At 62.3% G+C, this 17,457-nt stretch overlaps 1 protein-coding gene across 6 annotated transcripts; it reads left to right on the top strand.

Annotated features, from left to right (window-relative positions):
- The first annotated feature begins 428 nt into the window (after window positions 1-428).
- Window positions 429-17,144, top strand: TSPAN32 (tetraspanin 32). 6 transcript variants are annotated; one of them, XM_072790391.1, is made up of 9 exons: window positions 429-530; window positions 1,237-1,351; window positions 2,135-2,232; window positions 6,148-6,222; window positions 11,833-11,934; window positions 12,463-12,549; window positions 14,138-14,221; window positions 14,472-14,563; window positions 15,026-17,144. In XM_072790391.1, the coding sequence occupies exons 1-9, from the start codon at window positions 456-458 to the stop codon at window positions 15,174-15,176; spliced, it is 879 nt and encodes a 292-aa protein (XP_072646492.1). In that variant the 5' UTR covers window positions 429-455; the 3' UTR covers window positions 15,177-17,144. The 6 variants fall into 6 exon arrangements, with proteins under 6 accessions (XP_072646492.1, XP_072646491.1, XP_072646494.1 ...); XM_072790390.1 differs by having other exon boundaries at window positions 2,051-2,232; XM_072790393.1 differs by lacking the exon at window positions 12,463-12,549 and having other exon boundaries at window positions 2,051-2,232.
- Window positions 17,145-17,457: the final 313 nt, after the last annotated feature.

Raw genomic sequence — 17,457 nt, 5'->3', positions numbered from 1 at the left:
CCAAATTCCTCCAAAGATCAAGCCTTGGGCAGGATTCTCCTTGATTACTCCCAGGATGAGAAGTTCACCCTTTACCCAGACACCTTCCCTTTACTCACCACCTCCTCCCACTCCCTCCCAGGATGTGCTCTGAGGCCACATCAAGGACAAGGCCGCACCCTTGGGGGAGAGGGCTTGCACCCCAGGGGTCCTGGTGCCCCGGGGCCAGGGCTGGGGACAGCAGAGGGTGGCAGGAGCAGGCCTCACTGCCCCTCCCCTCCCCATCTTCCGCATCTTCCAGGGCGACCAGAAGCTCAGTTCTCTGGGTGTGTTGACAAATAGAGATACTGGCAGGGCACAGCCTACCTCCTGGGCAGTCAGCTGCAGTCTGAGGCCCCCACCCAGCTGGAAACCACAGTGGGCGGGGAGGGGCGGGGAGAGGAGGCGAGGAGAGGAGGGGAGAGGAGGGAGGAGAGATGGCCACCATGGGGCCCTGGAGTCGGGTCAGGATGGTCAAATGCCAGATGCTGGTCACCAGCTTCTTTGTCTTGGTAACAGGCTGGTCGGGTGGGAGAGGTGTTGGGGGAGGGGGGCCGTGTTAATGGACCTCTAGTACGGGAGTCCCCCCACACATACTCAGCCCTGCCCCTGGGACCTGCACCTGGGGCCTCCAGCAGGTGACTATTTTGGCAGGATGTCCCTGTGGGCCCCACCAGGCAGCATGGGGCCTAGACGAGGCCAGGGGGCCTTAGGTGGCTGGTGAACTGGTGTCAGAGGGGGGCGGGGAGAGGGGGCTGCTGGGTTTGGGGGGGCATTCCCCACGGTGCAGACAGGATGATGATCCAGGGTTCTGGGTCCTTGGAGAAACCACACAGTGACTGTATGTGGTAGGGGGAGGGTGGGGGATGTGTGTGCATGTGGCGGGCGGTGTGTGTCTGTGTGTATTGGGGTGTGTGTGCTGTGGGGGGGGCGTGTGTGCATGTAGTGGTATATCTGTGTGGTGGGGTGTCTGTGCGTGTGTTAGGGGGTCTGTGTGTGTGTTGGGGTATCTGTGTGTGTGGCGGGGTATCTGGGACAAGGCCTCCCGGAGACCATCCTACAGAAACACCCAGAAGTCCCAAAGCTGAGCCTGTCTCAAGCGAGACCATGAAGGTGGAGGGAGGTTGGTCAGGGGACTCAGGAGACCCAGACCTTGGTCTCTGGGGCCTCGTGTGGGTCCGGCCCTGCCCTCACACCCTGGGTCTGCCCCACCCCTAGCTGCTGGGCCTCTCTATGGCCACCTTGGCAGCCCTCACCTACTACGGGGCCCACTTTGCTGTCATCGGCCACGCATCCTCAGACAAGACCCCGTACGAGGCCATGCACCGCTGGAGTAAGTAGGGTCATGTGGCTCCTGTAGGGGAGGGGGCTTCGGGTGCAGAGGCCGTTGGGGAGGCATCCCAGGCTGGGGGTGTGGGGGCCTCCTAGGGGAGCTGGGCTGGGTTGACGGTGGGTCAGGTGGAGAGGGCCACCCTGGGGTTATACACGGGGCAGAGCCAGGGGTCTGGGCCACAGCTCCCCCATCTACCTCCTGTCCCACTCTGAGAGCCTGGGGACAGGTGTCGGTGTCAGGTGGCATCCAGACGGCTTCAGTGTCCTAGAGGGCTTCCTCCAGAGCAAAGGGGCCTGGGCCTGGATGCCCGCCGGGGGCTAGGTCTCAGGCAAGAACACAGGGAACGGTTTACAGCCAAGGAGAGCTGCCGTGGAGGAAACTCAGCCCCGCGGGGTCAGGCTATGCTCCCAGCCCAAGGCGTCCTGCCCCTCAGGCCCCAGGGTTTGACCCTAAAGCCTGAATCCTGGGGCAGGAAGCCTGGGCCTTGGGCCTGGACGATAAGAATGAACAGCCTGCACTTGCCCGGTGGCTTCTGAGATATCCAGCTCTCCCCCCTCCAAGGCTGGCCACGGGCAGGAAGCAGAAGTGGCGGGCAGGGCCTCTGGCCTCCCTCCCTCCGCCTTCTGAGCACTGGGGGGAGAGGGAGTGGGTGACGGGTGTCACAGCCCCGCCTGAGCGGGGCTCCTGGTCTGTCTACAGCTTCCAGAGGCCCCCCCACCCCAGGTGTCCCCTCGAGTTGGACACTGATGCAGGCCAACCTTCCTCCTCTCTGTCCCCACTCAGCCTTCTACGCCGGCATCAGCCTGGCCGGGCTCCTGACAGTGGGCGCCGTGCTGGGTGCTGCAGCCACCATGAGGGAGGCGGGAGGCCTCATGGCTGGGGTGAGTTCTCCCTCCCTCCCCCCCACCCTGGGATGGGATCAAGAACGGGCAGGGCGGTGAGCCCAGAGAGCTGCCCACCCCTCCACCATGTCCCCACAGAAAGAGGCTTGCAGGGTGAGCGCCACCCAGGACCCCGCCTACCCCAGCCAACCAGGGCCCCTCTGCCAGGCCCTGCTTTACCCCAACTTCCGCAGGGTGGGGTAAGGAGGGCAGAGCAGGCCCTCCTGGGCCTGGGGGCCATCGTCAAAGGCCCGGGGAGGGTCTGGTTCTGCTACACTGGGGGCTCTGGGAATGCTTTCCATTTCCTGTCACTGAGGCCACCAGGGAAAGCAGGAAGCCCCTCCACAGACTAAATTACCTGGAGGTCTGGGCTCGAGTGGGACCCCAAGGGGGCCTGGAGCCTGCACTGCTCCTGTGTGACTGTGGAGAGGCTCTGCCTTCCCCCCAACTTACCCCCATTCCTGCTCATCCCCTTGGGCCCGTCTTCGTCCCCCTGGCTGTCCTGTTGCTCCACCTGCCACCCCTGCCTCCCTGAGATCCATCCATCCTGCCCCCTCGGGGCACAGGCCATCCTCTCCTATGGGAACCTGGGCTCCCACCTGCACCCTGCAGCCCCCTGGCACCTGCCCGCCCTGCTTGCGGCCCCCCAGAACTCCTCGCCCAGCCTGGACCCAAGGACCTGGAGGTGGAGGTTCTGCAGAACCAGCCAAGAGGGTCCTTGGCTCCATGCAGGATGGGAATCAAAGGCGAGCCAGACTAAGTGAACGCAGAGTGTACCAAATAGCGTGAGTGAGGGACATTGTCACAGACAAGTGTCAGTGACTCAGAAGGAACAGGCAGGGGAGTCTCTCCATCACTTGGGCTTGGGGGTTTACATTGGAAAGGGGTCCAGGGTAGGCGTCCTTCAGGAGGCCAGGGAGGGGTCTGATCAAAGGCGAGCAACAGGTGGACATTAGGAGTCATTCACAGACCCGACGGTAGGGAACCAATGGCAGCGTCCGCCCTGGCTTATTCGACGCTAATGTCCTGGGACACGATGGGGGTTCGGTTCTTCCTAAATGTTATCAGGTGTCCGGGGGGCCCAGGGCCACAGTCAGACATCTAAGTTTCTCACCTCCCCCTGGGAGTGGGAGCCCAGCTTCTTGGGTCTACGAGGGGGGTCAGAGAGCGGGGTACCTGGGACCGTGCAGAGAAGCGGTAGAGAGAGGGAGCCTTTCTAAACCCGAGTCCCTGCAGCTCCCCCATCTCACTGTCTCCTTGCAGCTGCCCCCCACTCCCTTGGCCCCCTCCAGCCACGAGACCCCCACTCTCCTGCCCGCAGGCCCCACCCCACCCTGTGAGCTGGGCTCCCTGAGGGTCAGCAGGTTCCAGTCCAGCCTGCGTCAGCAAATGTTTGAGGAATGACACCTGCTTTGTAAACTGCAGGAGCAGGGACACCGTCATCTCCTGAAGCTGCAGCCCTAGGTGGCTAGGCTGGGGTGGACCCAGAGGAGCAGAGCGGGAGCAGACAGGGGGCCCCCATGGGCTGGTGGGCCAGGCAGGGCAGGCGGTGCGGGAGGTCCGTCCGCGGCCAGGAGTCAGGGAGGGTGGGGAGGCCCAGTGGGAGCTGAAGGGGCAGGTGGATTGTCCCCCTGGAGCGGAGCCCTAGGCTTGGGGCCTGCCAGAGGGGCGCGCAGGGCTGGCAGGCAAGGCTGTAGCAGGGCCGGCTGAGGCCTGCAGAGTCCCGCGTTGGGGCGGCGGTGTTGCCACCAGGGGACGCCGTGGTGCTGGGCCCAGGCTGTAAGCTCCAGCAGGCGGAAGGTGCTCCCATCCCCAGGCTCCCGCACCAGGCTGCCTGGCTCCCGCCTGGCTCTTCCCAGCCCAGACGCTAAAGGGAGGCGCAGCCCTGGTCTGAGGGCCTGCAGACTGCACTACAGGTCGGGGATTGGGCTGTGGGAGCCACAGGCTGCACCCAGACCCTGCCCTGGTCCCCAGCCTGATGACCCCGAGCGGCCTGCACGCCTGCATTTTCATGCGCCCATGGCGTCTGGCACGTCTGTGCGTCTGTATGTAGTGGTGTATGTGGAGGGACGAGCAAGCAGGGAGACCCTTGACGTGCTGGGGCGCCTGGCGGCCGTCCCCCCTCTTCCTGCCCCCACCTCCTCCGGCCTCGCCCCACACAGGCCTCTCCAGCAGGAAATTGCCCGGCTGCTGGAGCAGAGCTAGCAGGGGCGGCTGATTTATTTATGCATTTTATTTACAAGGAGCAAGAAAACACGGGGCTGGACCCAGCTGCACCCAGCAGCCCCCTGCCTCCCAGGCCCTGGGAAAGCGAGATGAGCCTCACCCGAGGCCCTCTCTGCAGGCCTGTGGGTGGAGGTGGGGAGATGACTGGCCCTCTCCTGAGGCATGAAATGATTTCTGGAAAATGCTGGTCCCCTGGGCTGGCTCAGGGCCTTGAGCCTGGAGGCAGTGTTGAGCGATGGTTTCCAGATGGAGAAGGAGGCCCTCAGCCAGCCAGGAGGAGGAGGAGAGGGAGGAAGAAGGAAGAGGAGGGGAGGGAGGAGGAGAAGGAGGGAGGAGGAAGGAGAGGGAGGAAGGGAGGGGAAGGGGGAGGAGGAAGGCGAGGAGGGAGAGGGAGGAGCCATGTCCTGGAGACAAGGCCCCGCAGGCGCCTGGGCAGGCAGGAGGAGCAGAAGGCAGAGCCAGAGGCCCTGTGCCCACACCAAGACTCGGGGCTGGCGGAGTGGCCCGCTCTTTCTCGGCGCCTGGCATGACTGTTTCTTTGTCCTGGCCTGGCCCAGCCAGTGTCTGTGTGTTGGTCTGTCTCTCCATTCCGCTGGTCATCCATTCTCCTGGGTGTCACCCAGCGATGAGGCCCCTGGCTGGGGAGAACCCGGCCCCTGGTTGCCCCAGGCTGTGGACAGGCCAGGCAGGGGTGATGTGTCAGCCCAGCCAGTGACGCAGAGCATGGGGCAGCGGTGCTCTCACAAAGCCCGCGTGGTGGGGAGGAGGTGATGTAGACACATCACCCTCCGGACACCTAGGCAGCAGCCAGATGAACTGCCCAGAGCAGGACACATGGCCGGAGACCCAGGTCTGAGGGTCACCAGCAGGCCGGTGGCCGGTCAAGCTCTGGGTGGGGACGACTCCCCAGGGCAGCATATAGGTGGAGGCTCCTAGTCTGGGGTGACCCTCTGAAACTGCCAACAAAAGAGCCCTGAGCGTGTGCAGTTCTCAGGAGAGGGGTCCCTAAGATTCCGGGCTTCTGCACGCAGGAGGCTCAACAGCTCCAAACTCCCGACCAACAGAAAGAAGGGCACTGTGGGGCTGCTGGGGATGGAAAGACATTCCTCCAGAGAACTCCCATCTCCAATACTGGGGTGCAAGCCGGCAGTGAGTCAGGCGGCTGCACAGGGTTCGCCCTACCCTACCTTGGGATGCCCCATCTGCCCTGCTCCAACTAGCCAGAACCGTGGGAGTCCAGCTGAAGAGGCTGGCGCTCCACCCAGAGGCACGTTCCAGAAGGTGGAAGCAAACCAGCTGTCTCTGCTGGGAACCTGCAGAAAGCCCCCCCGGGGCCAGGGCAGCGGCAGCCCCAGAGCCACTCCGCCCACCTGGACCCTCCTAAAGTGCAGATCCTCAGGCTCAGTGCCCACCCCTAGAAGCAGCCCCAGAGGGCGAGGGGCTCCATCATCCTGGGGCCTGCCTCCCTCTCTGGGGGCGGGGATGTGGCTCTGCCATTGATGTGCCCTTGGGAGCCAGAACGGGCAACAGGGGGAGACCTCCCAAAACAGGGAAGAAGGGATGGGAACAGTGTGCCCGCAGCCCAAGCTCTCTCCTGTGGACAGCAGCCTGAGGGGAGGGTCTGCTGGCCACCTGGAGGTGGCCCGCCCGCCTGGCTGTACACCATGACCCGTGGCTCCTCTGTCCCAGGGCTTCCTGTGCTTTGCCCTGGTGTTTGGTGCCCTGGTGGAGGTGGCCTTCTGGAGATTCCACAACCCCACCCAGGTGAGTGCCCGGCCCTGCCCCCCTCACACAGCAGAGTGGTACCTGAGCCCATAAAGTCACCCCTCCACAGGGGAGAGACCACTCTGGGGGGACGTCCTCTGCGTGAAGGTGGGGTGGGCTTCTTTGGGGCTGGGGCAGGAGCTTCCAGGGAAAAGGGAGAAGGTACAGGCCTCAGAGCCCCTCCCACCCCCTACAAGGCCCCCCAGCCCTGCCCCTTGCTGGGCCCAGAAGTTCAAGAGGGGAAGAAGAGCAGGGGGAGGAGGGTCCCGGCTGACCTGTGGTGTTGACTACAGGGGTCACTGTTCCAGAAACTGGCCCAGAAGGGGCTGTGCTCCCAACCAGGTCCTGCCACTGTCTGGGTCCCTTCCCCAGGAAGACAGCCACCCTTCAGTCCTGGAGTAGAGCTTCCATGTTGGTGGTGACTGGGACTGTGATGCCCATGGTCATGGTGGGGTGGACACCTCCTCAGGAGGTGGTGCCTGCCTTCCTTCATCTATCCATCCATCCATCCATTCTTCCTTCTGTCCATCCATCCTTCCATCCATCCGTCTTTCCTTCCATCCATCCATCCATCCATCCATCCATCCATCCGTCTGTTCTTCCATCCATCCATCTGTCCTTCCATCCATCCATCCATCCATCCATCCATCCATCCATCCTTCCTTCCTTCCTTCCATTCATCCATCCTTCCTTCCACCCCACCCACCCACTGAGCTCACGTTCTCTGGGTGCTTGCTGGCTCAGCAGGACGTCAATGCACTCAGTGTGAGAGGGCCCCTGTCCCATTTTGGGAGGTCGGGGGAGGCCCCAGCTCAGGGATAATGTAGTCACTAGGGCCACAGCCCCCAGAGAGCATACATGAGCAGGGCTTGAAGTCTGACCCAGGGGAGTGGGGCAGGGCCACAGCTTGGAGAACCCTGGGGGGCACTGGGGCCAGAGCAGCCAGGCCCTCCACAAATTCTGTCTGAATTCAGGGCCCCGAGATTGAGCAGAGAGGCTGCCCGGGGAATGGGACTGGCCAGTGCCTGTGTGGAGCTGGCCCCTTCAAGACCAGGGTCAAGGCCAGGATGCCTGTCTGAACAGAGGAACTGGGTACCCAAGAGGCTTAGAGAGAAGGGCCCCAGCAGGATCATGTGTAGGGGGCAGCCCCCAGCCCAGCTGCTCCCAGGCTGAGGCCTGAGGGACAAGGCACCAGCCTTCCCCCAGTCTCCAGCAGTGGACGAGATCCTGGTGGCCCTGGGCCTACATTCACCTGTGAGAGTCCAGACCCAGGCAAGACCCTCAGGGCAGCCTGAGAAGCCACGGAGCCAGCAGGTGCAGCCATAGAAGGAGAGGAGGACCTGTCTGCCCTGGCTTTCTGTGATCCCCAGCAATGCATCCTCTCGCTGGGCCTCAGTTTCTCCATGTCCTCCACAAGGACCAGCCCAGGAAAACCAAGGCCAGTCTGCCTGAAATGTACTCAGTTTCTGGCAAAACACTGTGCAAGCAGCAAGTGACAGGCCTGCTATCCTGCCCATGTGTCTCAGGCCTCAGTGGCCCCTGGCCTCTCTGTCACCCCTGCCATCCCCCTCCTCTCCCACCCATGATGGTCATGCAGGGGGCAGAGACTCGCAATGGGCAGCTGGGTCAGGACACTGGGCCTGGTTTGTACCATGTACTTTCAGCTGTGTGATTACCCTCTCCGGTCCTGACTTCCCTGCCCTCAGAAATGGGCCTCGTTTCCCCCTCTCTATGCTCCTTGGATCCATGAGGCTGAGTCACCAGGCTGAGCCTCGTGGTCCTGCAGGGAGGTGCTCAGGCCAGGGGGCACACAGCCAGGTTTCCCTGGCATAACGGGGGCAGGAGAGTCCAGGAGGATCCAGCCCACCACCCAGGGCACATTGCCCTGAGTCAATGCCTCTTCCTCTTCCCTGCCTAGGATTTCCCCACACTGCCCACAATGCCCCTAGCATCATCTGGGGTCGTGCCCCCGTGACCAAGTAGGAAAAACTACATTTCCTCTGGCTGTAAGACTCTTGGAGGGCCTTGGTGCCCCCACAAGGTGACCTCGGCCCCTGGTGGGGTTGGCCAGCAGGCTTGCCCCAGGAGAGCCAGGTGGGCTAGCAATTCCCATCCACCAATCTGGCCCATTCTGGGTCTGGATCCCAGTGTGGGTGGTCCCAGTCAGGCCAGCAACCAGGGTGCCCTGGGGCCCCAGGCAGGTCTCCTGAGGATGGATACATCAGTCCTCTCTGCTCTGACACAGAGCCCCAAATCCTGGGTTCAGTAGGGGAGGGGCCATGCAGGGGCCACAGGCCATAGGCCAGCTGGGGATCCTACTCTGAGAAGGGGAGGGGGTGGAAGCAGACAGCTCCCAGCGGGGCCTCTTCTCCATCCCATCTTCAGCCACCAGCCCCTACAATATCATCTGATCTGGCTCTCAGGCCTCAGTTTTTGGCTTTGCCTGACCCCACCTGGGCGCTGGGGCCTCCTCCCATGCCCGAGGCCTGGTGGGCCCCATCCACCTCCCAGTACAATCTGCACGTGTGTCCAGGCCCATGGGGGCACACAGGTGGCCTGGGCAATGGACCCTGGCTTCACTCTCTAGGGTCAACCTCTCTATCTGGTCCCTTCGGGCAACCAGCTGCCTTCCCAGGCCTCAGCCTCCACCCGTGTGGAAGGGGCAGGGAGACCGAGACCAATGCGGGGCTGCCACACAGCAGGAACAGGGCTGGTGTAGGGCTTGGTGGGACTATTACAGAGGTGTCTGGGCTGGCATGGGGGGGTGCCTTCCATCCTGGGTCTCCCCCGGGGATCCGAGCAGGCCCTTCAGCCGAGGATGCTCCCAGCCCACATAGGTCCTTGCCCCAGGCTCTTTTGTCCTCCAAGGTCCTGCTGGCAGCCCAGTGACCAGAGACAGCCAAAAGGCCAGCCTGCTCACCAGAGGTGTGGGCGGGCCCCCTCACCCTCACCGTCCCCCTGCATCTCTTTGGACAACCCCCCACTAAGATATCCTGAAATACCGGGTCCAGATAGCAGCCCAGGGCAGCCCCACAGATGGGAAGCCAGAGATGCAATCAGAAGGGACCCACCACGTGGTTCTGTGGCCTCAAACCAGGCTGCAGTCCCTGGGGGGGCTGTGAGGGGGTGCATCCACCACTCGCAGGGTTTTCCAGTGGCCAGTCTGCTGGGGCACACAGAGCCCAGAACTGGTGAGGGCCAGCATGCAGGGCCATGTGGTGAACACAGAACCCAAGGGGGCCACAGCTCCCCTGCCCCCTGACGCACCTGCACCAAGCAGTGAACTGCACCTGCACCAAGCCTGGTCTGAGTCCTAATTCATGCAAAGATTAAGTACAGCAGTGCAAGGACAAGTGTTCTTGGTGGCTCCCTGAGGTCAGTCTCTCCTCCCTGACCATCCCACCCCTGTGCAGGCTCAGGCCAGAGCTGACCCTTGAGCCCACAGGCCTGTCTGCACACCACTTGCAGGTCACCACAGGCCACCTGGGGACCGTCCACACTTGCTGGAGTGTCCCCAGCCCCGGCAGCCTCAGTAGGCAATGGCAATCAGGCAGGGCACAGAGACTCACAAAGCCCAGAGTGATGGAGGGGTGCACCATGGGGAGCTGCAGGTATCTGAGACGCGCTGTCTGAGGGGCAAGCAGTCAGCAGCCCCAAGATCCTCTCTACCCTTGATGCCCCACATCCATCCTGGGAGGCACCTCTGAAGTCCTGGAAGCTGGGCTTAAGGAGGGAGGACCAAAGAGCTGGTGGGGCCTGGTGGCCTCCAAGACCCTGAGGCCCACCCCAGCTTTCTCCTGGAGAAACACGGCCTAGACTCCTAGAGCACCCCCAAACCCAGTAATGGGAGACAGAGGCTCAGGCCTGTGGAAAAAGTCCAGCCTGTGCCCACTCCCAGGCCTGGGGGTCTTGGGCAAGGGATATGGCTTTGCAGGATCTGCTTCTTGGCCTGAAGCAGGGGTTTGCGATCCCTGCTTCTGGAGTGATGGGGACAGACCCAGGTCCACACACGTCCTTATGCCAATGTTATGATAGTGAGAGCTGGCCACAGGGCACCTGGCTACTCCCTGGGCCCTAGTGGGGGAGACGGAACTGGGAGGGTGGTCTGAGCTGGCCTCTTTGTCTCAGCCACTTGTCCGCTGATCCCAGGCCCCCTCTGCTAGGCCCCCAGCCTCACTGGGACCCCTCCCACGAAGACACAGAGGGCTCCTGGTCTCAGCTTCATTTTAAACTTGAGGAAACAGGACAGCCGCAGTGGCCCAGCAGTTTAGCGCCACCTTCGGCCCGGGGTGTGATCCTGGAGACCCAGGATCCAGTCCTGTGTCGGGCTCCCTGCACAAAGCTTGCTTCTCCCTATGCCTGTGTCTCTGCCTCTCTCTCTCTCTCTTTCTCTCTGTCTCTCATGAATAAATAAAATAAAATCTTAACAAAAATAATAAACTTGAGGAAACAGGCAGAGAGAGGGCCACTAGCCAGGCCACTGCAGCAGCAGTGGTCAGCTCTAAGGCCTGTCCTCCAGCCCAGGACGTGCCTGCCTCCCAGCAGGGTGGCTGGAAACCAGCTGACCCAGTTTGGGATGACTTGCAGTGCAATGTCTCAATGGGAGGGCCAGTTAGTGCCAGAAGTGGGGGCGGGGTGGGGATGAAAGCCCCTCTGGTTCCTGCTGAGGCCTGGGGGCTGTGGACACAGCCTTGCCAGAGTAGGCACAGGCATCTGTTTACCCCCAGCTCTCGAGGGCGGCCCTGAGCTGCCATCACTGTGTCCCAGCCATAAAGCATGGCACAGCACAGGGTGGGAAAAATGGCAAGGGAGGGCTCAGGGTTTCTGAGAAGGGACAGGAGGCATCAGAAGGCTGGGGGCTCAGAGAAGCCTGGCCTGTGCCAGGAGACTGTTGACTCCAGAGCAGTCAGGGAAGCCTTCCTGCAGGAGGTGAGATTCCAGTTTGTCTTTGGAGGACTAACTTGGCAAGTGTTGGCATTTGGGAGGAAGCGGCATGAGCAAGGGCAGGAGAAGGTACTTAGGAGGGTGGAGTCAAAGAGGTCTGAGTGATGTTGGGATGTGAAGTGAAGGCAGCCCCCAGCCAGGCCCCTAGCAACACCTTCCTTCCCCATTATCCGCCTCATCTGCCCAGAGCTGGCCCTGGATGCCCACGGCTCCTTTGGTCAAGGGTCTTACCTGGAGCCCAGCCACCTGGGGCTTTTTGACACCCACCAGGTGGTTCTGGGGAGCTGAGCTCCTGGTGGGAAGCTCCCCCACCCCTGCCTTCTCTGCCCAGGCCCGATCAACAGCTGTAGGGTGGACACTTCCCTCGGCCAGGCCCTCCATGCTCCAGAAGACCAGAGCTGGAGGTGCGCGGTGGGGCTGGGGCTCTGGCATATTGTGTGGGAACCCTGCCCCAGCCCTGTGGCAGCAGTGGCCAGGCTTGTTGGGAGAGGTCCCCACAGCTGAAGTCCGGGAGCTGCGGTGACCAGCCTCCCAGGAGATCTGGGCTCTGCCCTCGGGGAGCCCTGCCTTGTGGGAGGAGGAGGACCTAGGCCGGGCCCTACATTTCTGGGAGCTGTATCCGGAAGGAAGGGGCTTCTGGTGAAGAGATCCCCGATTTCCGCGCAGGTGGAGGATGCTGTTTTGGACACTTACGACCTGGTGTATGACCAGGCGGTGAAGAACGTGTCTGGCACCCCACAGCAGCAGCTGGTGGCCATTCAGGACACGGTGAGCATGTGGGTGTCGGCCTCCGCTCAGAGTCCACTAGCCTCGCAGGCCACCAACGCCCTCTGGGGTGAGGAGGGATGTACACAACCTCTCATCCTCTCTCTCTGACCATGGCAGGGCTGGCCACCTGACCTGGGGGCCCCAAAGCAAAATGAAAAGGTTTCTTGCCCCCAAATGATCAGGAACTTCCAGTTGGTGACAGCACAGCATTAAGCAGGGCCCCAGTGGCCACAGGGTCGCAGCCCTGGTGGCTGGCCCTGGCAGATGTGCCGTCCACTGGGCTGGGGGGTGTGCAGTGGAGGGATGGGACGAATTTGCAGGGAATGACGGTCCCAGCCCTGTGTGTATGGAGATGCCATGGGGGTAGGGAGGGCCGGGCTGCCCCGTGCCTGGCGCCCCCGCAGACACAGCACATGGCCCTGGCCTCTGGGGATGGCCCTGCTGGACCCCCACCGCCACCCTGTGGCCCCTCATGCTGTTCTTGCATCTGCCCCACATTGAACACCCGTCCCTCCCTATGTCCTGCAGTTCCTGTGCTGTGGCAAGAACTCTCCTTTCAGCCTCCTGGGGGACCTGGAGGTCAGCCTGTGTCAGGGAGAGGAGGCAGCCAGACAGGTGAGGCCTGGTAGCCGTGCACTCTGTCCCTGGGCCTCCCCGTCCCAGACCCAGGCCACCCGCACTCTGTAGGGCTCCTGGAGGCGGTAGTGAGGACTGGACTGGACCCCCAGCTCCTTCACCCCCTCACACGGCTCCAGTCTGGGCTCCCCTAGGCCAGGCCTGCTCTTGGAAGCCTCCAGAAGCACAGGGGGCGGGGAAAGACAGACACTGGTCTGGAGGGCACTCCTCCAGAAGGAGCCGGAAGGGCATTCCATGGAGGGGACAGGGAGTGGCAGTGGCAGGCAGGGGCAGGGAAGTCCCTTCTTCCCCATGGCCCAGAGAGGGGCCTAGCACCTCCTCCAGCTCCCCCCACCCCTGCCTCTGCCCGCCCTCCCGCTCCCCTCCCCCGCAGTCCAGGAAACAAACCCACCCCTATCTCTGGGAGAGAGGCTCCTGGCTGCCCTCCAACAACCAGACAGGACGATGCAAATGGCTTCTGGCCCAGCAAGGGAGGGAGCCGAGCTGCGCCACTGACCCTAGAAGGGCGGTGTGCAGGGGAGGGGCGGGTGTAGAGGAGGGCCTAGCATGCTTGGGAGGGGGCTGAGTGTTCATGCCTCCCAGGGAGAGGCTTCAGGTGCCCATCTGCAAAGTGGGGCAAGGGGTGGCTCTGTGATCCTGTGAATGGCAGGGTCCCCACCGTAAAGGCCACGGAGGGTGGGCGTGGGCCCTGGAGCCACCCTTGGCGGGGGGTGGGGAGAGGTGGAGATGGAGTCCTGTGGGGTGGTCAGGCCCCTGGCTGCCTACCGAGAGGAAGTGTGCCCACTCGGGGAGGAGGGGCCGGTTAGGAGCCATGATCACACAGGGCACCCAGGCGGGCTGCAGGGCTGGGGCCCGAGGCCCCTGGGACCATTTCCGGTGGCCCCCAGAGGCCAGATGTCCCGACCTCCAGGCCAGCTAGTCAGTCCTGTGGCCCAGGTGTGAGCTGGGGCAGGACTCCAGCCGGGGCAGAGGCCCAGGTGGCAGCGAGGAGGCTGGAGGGCCCAGACCCTGTCCAGTAATGTGTGGACAGATGGACGCATGAACAGACACCACGCTAGCCCCCTCCCGCTCTGCTCTCGGATGTCCTGCTGTGCTTCCTTCTCCCAGCCTGCCCCAAATCCTAACGTTTTCCCCCAAGCCAAATGCCACCATCCAAGTGGTCCTGAGATGTGCTGGTCACCTCCCTCTGACCGGAGAGAGACCCTCTGTGGGTGCCATGCCCTGGGGACGCGCTGAAAGTCGGGGCTGGGGCAAGAGGCTAGGATGGCCCAGGACCCCAGGCCCACCCAGCAGCTCTGCCTCTGCCCCCTGCTCACAGGCCCTGGGCCGGCTCCCTGGCTGACGTCCCCTAGTTTTGGCCTGTCTGTAGTGCCTTCCCCCAGAACTCTGGAGTGGTGGGTGGTCCACCCCAGCCCCCACCGACTTCCCATCACCCTAGCCTTTGGCCTAGGTGGGCACAGCAGGCCGTGCCTTGATGGAGCCCTGTCACCCTGGGCAGGGAGGGGCAGGGAGGGGCAGGGAGGGGCAGCTGAGTGGGCGCTGTGCAAGCTGCCCTTCCTCTACTCAGGACTGCCTGGTGGGGATCAGGAGCTTCCTGAGGATGTACGGAAACATCGCCTCCATCCTGACCGGCATCGGCCTCGCCGCCATGGTACTCTCGCCCTCCCTCAGCCCCCTTCCCACCTCCTGCCCCTCCACCTGCAGGTCCCCCACCACAGTGGAGGGCAGTATCTGCTCTGGGAGGCTGCTGACCCCAGGGAGACAGTCTGCGGGTGACAGCACCTGCCTCACTGCCTTCCCTGGACAACAGGAGCCTTGCAGAGGCCAGGGCCTGACGAGGCAGGCAGGGCGCCCCTCCCGGGAGCCAATGGTGCTGACGCAGACGCCTCTGCCATCCGCAGGTGTACGCGATGCTGCTCAGCTCCTTTCTCTGGTTCGCCATCCGCTCTGGCTGCAGCTTGGACCGCAAGGGCAAGTACACGCTGAGCCGGAGGTAGGCCCCCCGCCTGCCCACACCCCACCTCATCCCCCCAGGGGCAGAGGCCGGCAGCAGGTGGAGGGGGCTGGTGCTCAGGCTGGCTCCCTGGCCCGAGAGCACTGGCCCTGCCCACCTCTGGGATGCCCTTGCTCACCCCCAGCCGGCTGGGGCCCCTGGGCCTGGAGCCCAGGGTGATTCTCTAGGGTAGGTGCTTCAGGGGTCGCTGGCCACATGGAGGGAGGGGGGCAGCCAGGGAGATGCCAGACCAGTATGCACTCTTACAGTCCACGGAGAACCCCATCTTGTCGCCCCACCCCCCACCAACACCTGACCTCTCAAGTGCTCCCCATGTGCAAGGACCAGGGGGATCCCAGACCCAGACCCCCAGGCCCTCTGCCCTGCCCTCCAGGGCCCCTTTCTGCTCAGGCATCCTACCTGGCTGCAGTGCACAGCCTCATGGTCCCCTCTGCTTCCCAGAGCCCCCAACTGCCAGCCCCAGGAGCCCAGCTTCTTCCGACACTCCCCGGGGTGGCCTGTGCTCCAGCATCCCACTGAAGTGGATGTTCCCCACGGCCACCTGGGTGCAAGCAGCCCGTCGGGTGGCCCTCAGCTGCTCCAGGACAGCTGACACCGTTTGAACCACCTGTCCCGCCACCTGTGTGCCCAAACATGAGCCTTCCACGGAGGATGTGGGGTGTTTTGTGCCACATGGTAGAGAGACGGGGGAGGAGGAGGAGGCTGGCCCACATCAGCAGGCTTCATCTCATCAGACAAAAGGATTATGGGTCACTCACAGACTCTGTGGGATCAGGCTGGGAAGTGGTCAGAGAAGCCACAGGGCAGGCTTGATGGGACACTGTGCTTAGTCTCACGAGGCCAGAGCCCAGGGGCGCGTGGGGCTGGGCTCCCCACTCACTGCAGGCTCCGCGTTGGCAGAACACAGGTGCAGTGTAGGAGAGACGGCCCCCCTCCTTGCCAGCCGTCAGCGGGGCCTGCCCTCTACTCCCTGAGACCATGTCCTTCTCACGAGAGGCCTTCCAACTTCCCCCACCCTGGCGGCAGCAGAGCGCTCTGCATCATGGGTCCCTGTGGCTGCGTGAGGTTACCCCCCGCCACCGCAACCTCCTCGCCTCAGGCACAAACCTCACATTTCCAGGGACACTGTGTCTGCAGGTGCCAGGACTTGAGGCAGGACATTTGGTGTAAGTGCAGGAGGGCGCTATACAAGTTCCAGGAGCCAGGCCGCCCCCTGGGACACCCAAACCACCTCTCCAATAAGTTCTCTAACCATCCCCGAGGGTGTACCCCCAGCACCTAGCAAGACCAACAAAGGGGGTTGGTCCTCCAAAACAGAAGGACCGTTCTGTGATAGGCAGCTGCAAAAGTGACACCGTGACAAATACCCACCTCAGTAGCCCCTTGTGTCTCCAGTGCCGCACCTGCATGTGCACACACACACGCACTCTCGCCTAATGTAGTGCCAGCGGCGCTCCTCCAGCTGAAGACCTTGTCCCCAGACCAGGACACCCCAGAGTCTCACCGGTCCTGCCTTCGGGGACAGAGGGTCTCTGGCCATGTGCACTGCCCCTCTGGTCCCGTGCTGGTCAGCCTGCCTCCTACAGCTCTCAAAGTATATTTTAAAGATAACAACTAGCCATGCCCATGTCCTCTGCACAGCAATGGTGGGGTGAGAGGAAAGAGGAGGGGATTTAATTAAATCCTGTAAACCAGGGACTCAGTGGGGTGGGAATGTCTAGATGGTCATTAAGAAATGGGATGATAGGGATCCCTGGGTGGCTCAGCGGTTTAGCGCCTGCCTTTGACCCAGGGCCTGATCCTGGAGACCTGGGATGGAGTCCCATGTCTGGCTCCCGGCATGGAGCCTGCTTCCCCCTCTGCCTCTCTCTCTCTCTCTCATGAATAAATAAATAAGATCTTTAAAAAAAAAAAAGAAAGAAGAAAAAGAAATGGGATGATAGGGCAGCTCTGGTGGCCCAGTGGTTTAGCACCGCCTTCGGCCCAGGGTGTGATTCTAGAGACCCGGGATCAAGTCTCACATCGGGCTCCCCACAGGGAGCCTGCTTCTCCCTCTGCCTGTGTCTCTGCCTCTCTCTCTCTGTTACTCTCAGGAAAAAATAAATAAAATCTTTAAAAAAAAAAAAAAAGAAGTGGGATGATAAACAGACGGTAGTGGGACAAGATGCCCAATACAGCACCATCGAGGCTGGGCAGGGCCCAAGGGACTGGACGCCCTGCTGCTGACCCACCGATGCCAGCGTGAAGGATCATGGGAGCTGAGGGAAAGCAGACCTGGGAGTGCCCGGGGGCGATAATTAGACACTGGATCATGATAAAGATTGACTGGGTGCCTGGGTGGCTCAGTTGGTGAAGGGTCTGCCTTCAGCTCAGGTCGTGATCCTAGGGTCCTGGGATCGAGTCCAGCATTGGGCTCCCTGCTCAGCAGAAAATCTGCTTCTCCCTCTCCCTCTGCTCCTCCTCCCTGCACCTGCTCATGTGCTCTCTCTCTCCTGTGCTCTCTCTTTCTTTCTCTGGCTCACACTCTCTCAAATAAGTAAATAAAAATATTTTTTAAAAATGTTAAGACTGATGGAGGGCCAGACTGATGGATCCCTGGGCCCTCCCTCCCTGGGGTGGAGAATAGAAGTCCCCAGGCTCCTAGACACAGGAACCCCATGCACCGTGGCAGGAAAACCCACGGTATAGCCCTGATGTGGTCTCCAGACCTGGAGATGGCCACGTGCATGGGCTGGCCGGGTCCCAAGAGCTGAAGCCTGTGAGCAGGCCTCCCGCCAGTGTCTCCTCTTCTCTTAGACTGCAATCTGGGGTCTGGGGATGGATGTGGTGTCTGCCTGGTGGTGTCCCCCACCTGGCGCCGTCAAACAGCAGGC

This window comes from Canis lupus, chromosome 21 (genome assembly GCF_048164855.1).
Source record: "Canis lupus baileyi chromosome 21, mCanLup2.hap1, whole genome shotgun sequence".
In the NCBI taxonomy this organism is placed as follows: domain Eukaryota; kingdom Metazoa; phylum Chordata; class Mammalia; order Carnivora; family Canidae; genus Canis; species Canis lupus.
Note: the sequence above shows the minus strand (reverse complement) of the source record. Positions and strands in the feature narration are given on the sequence as shown.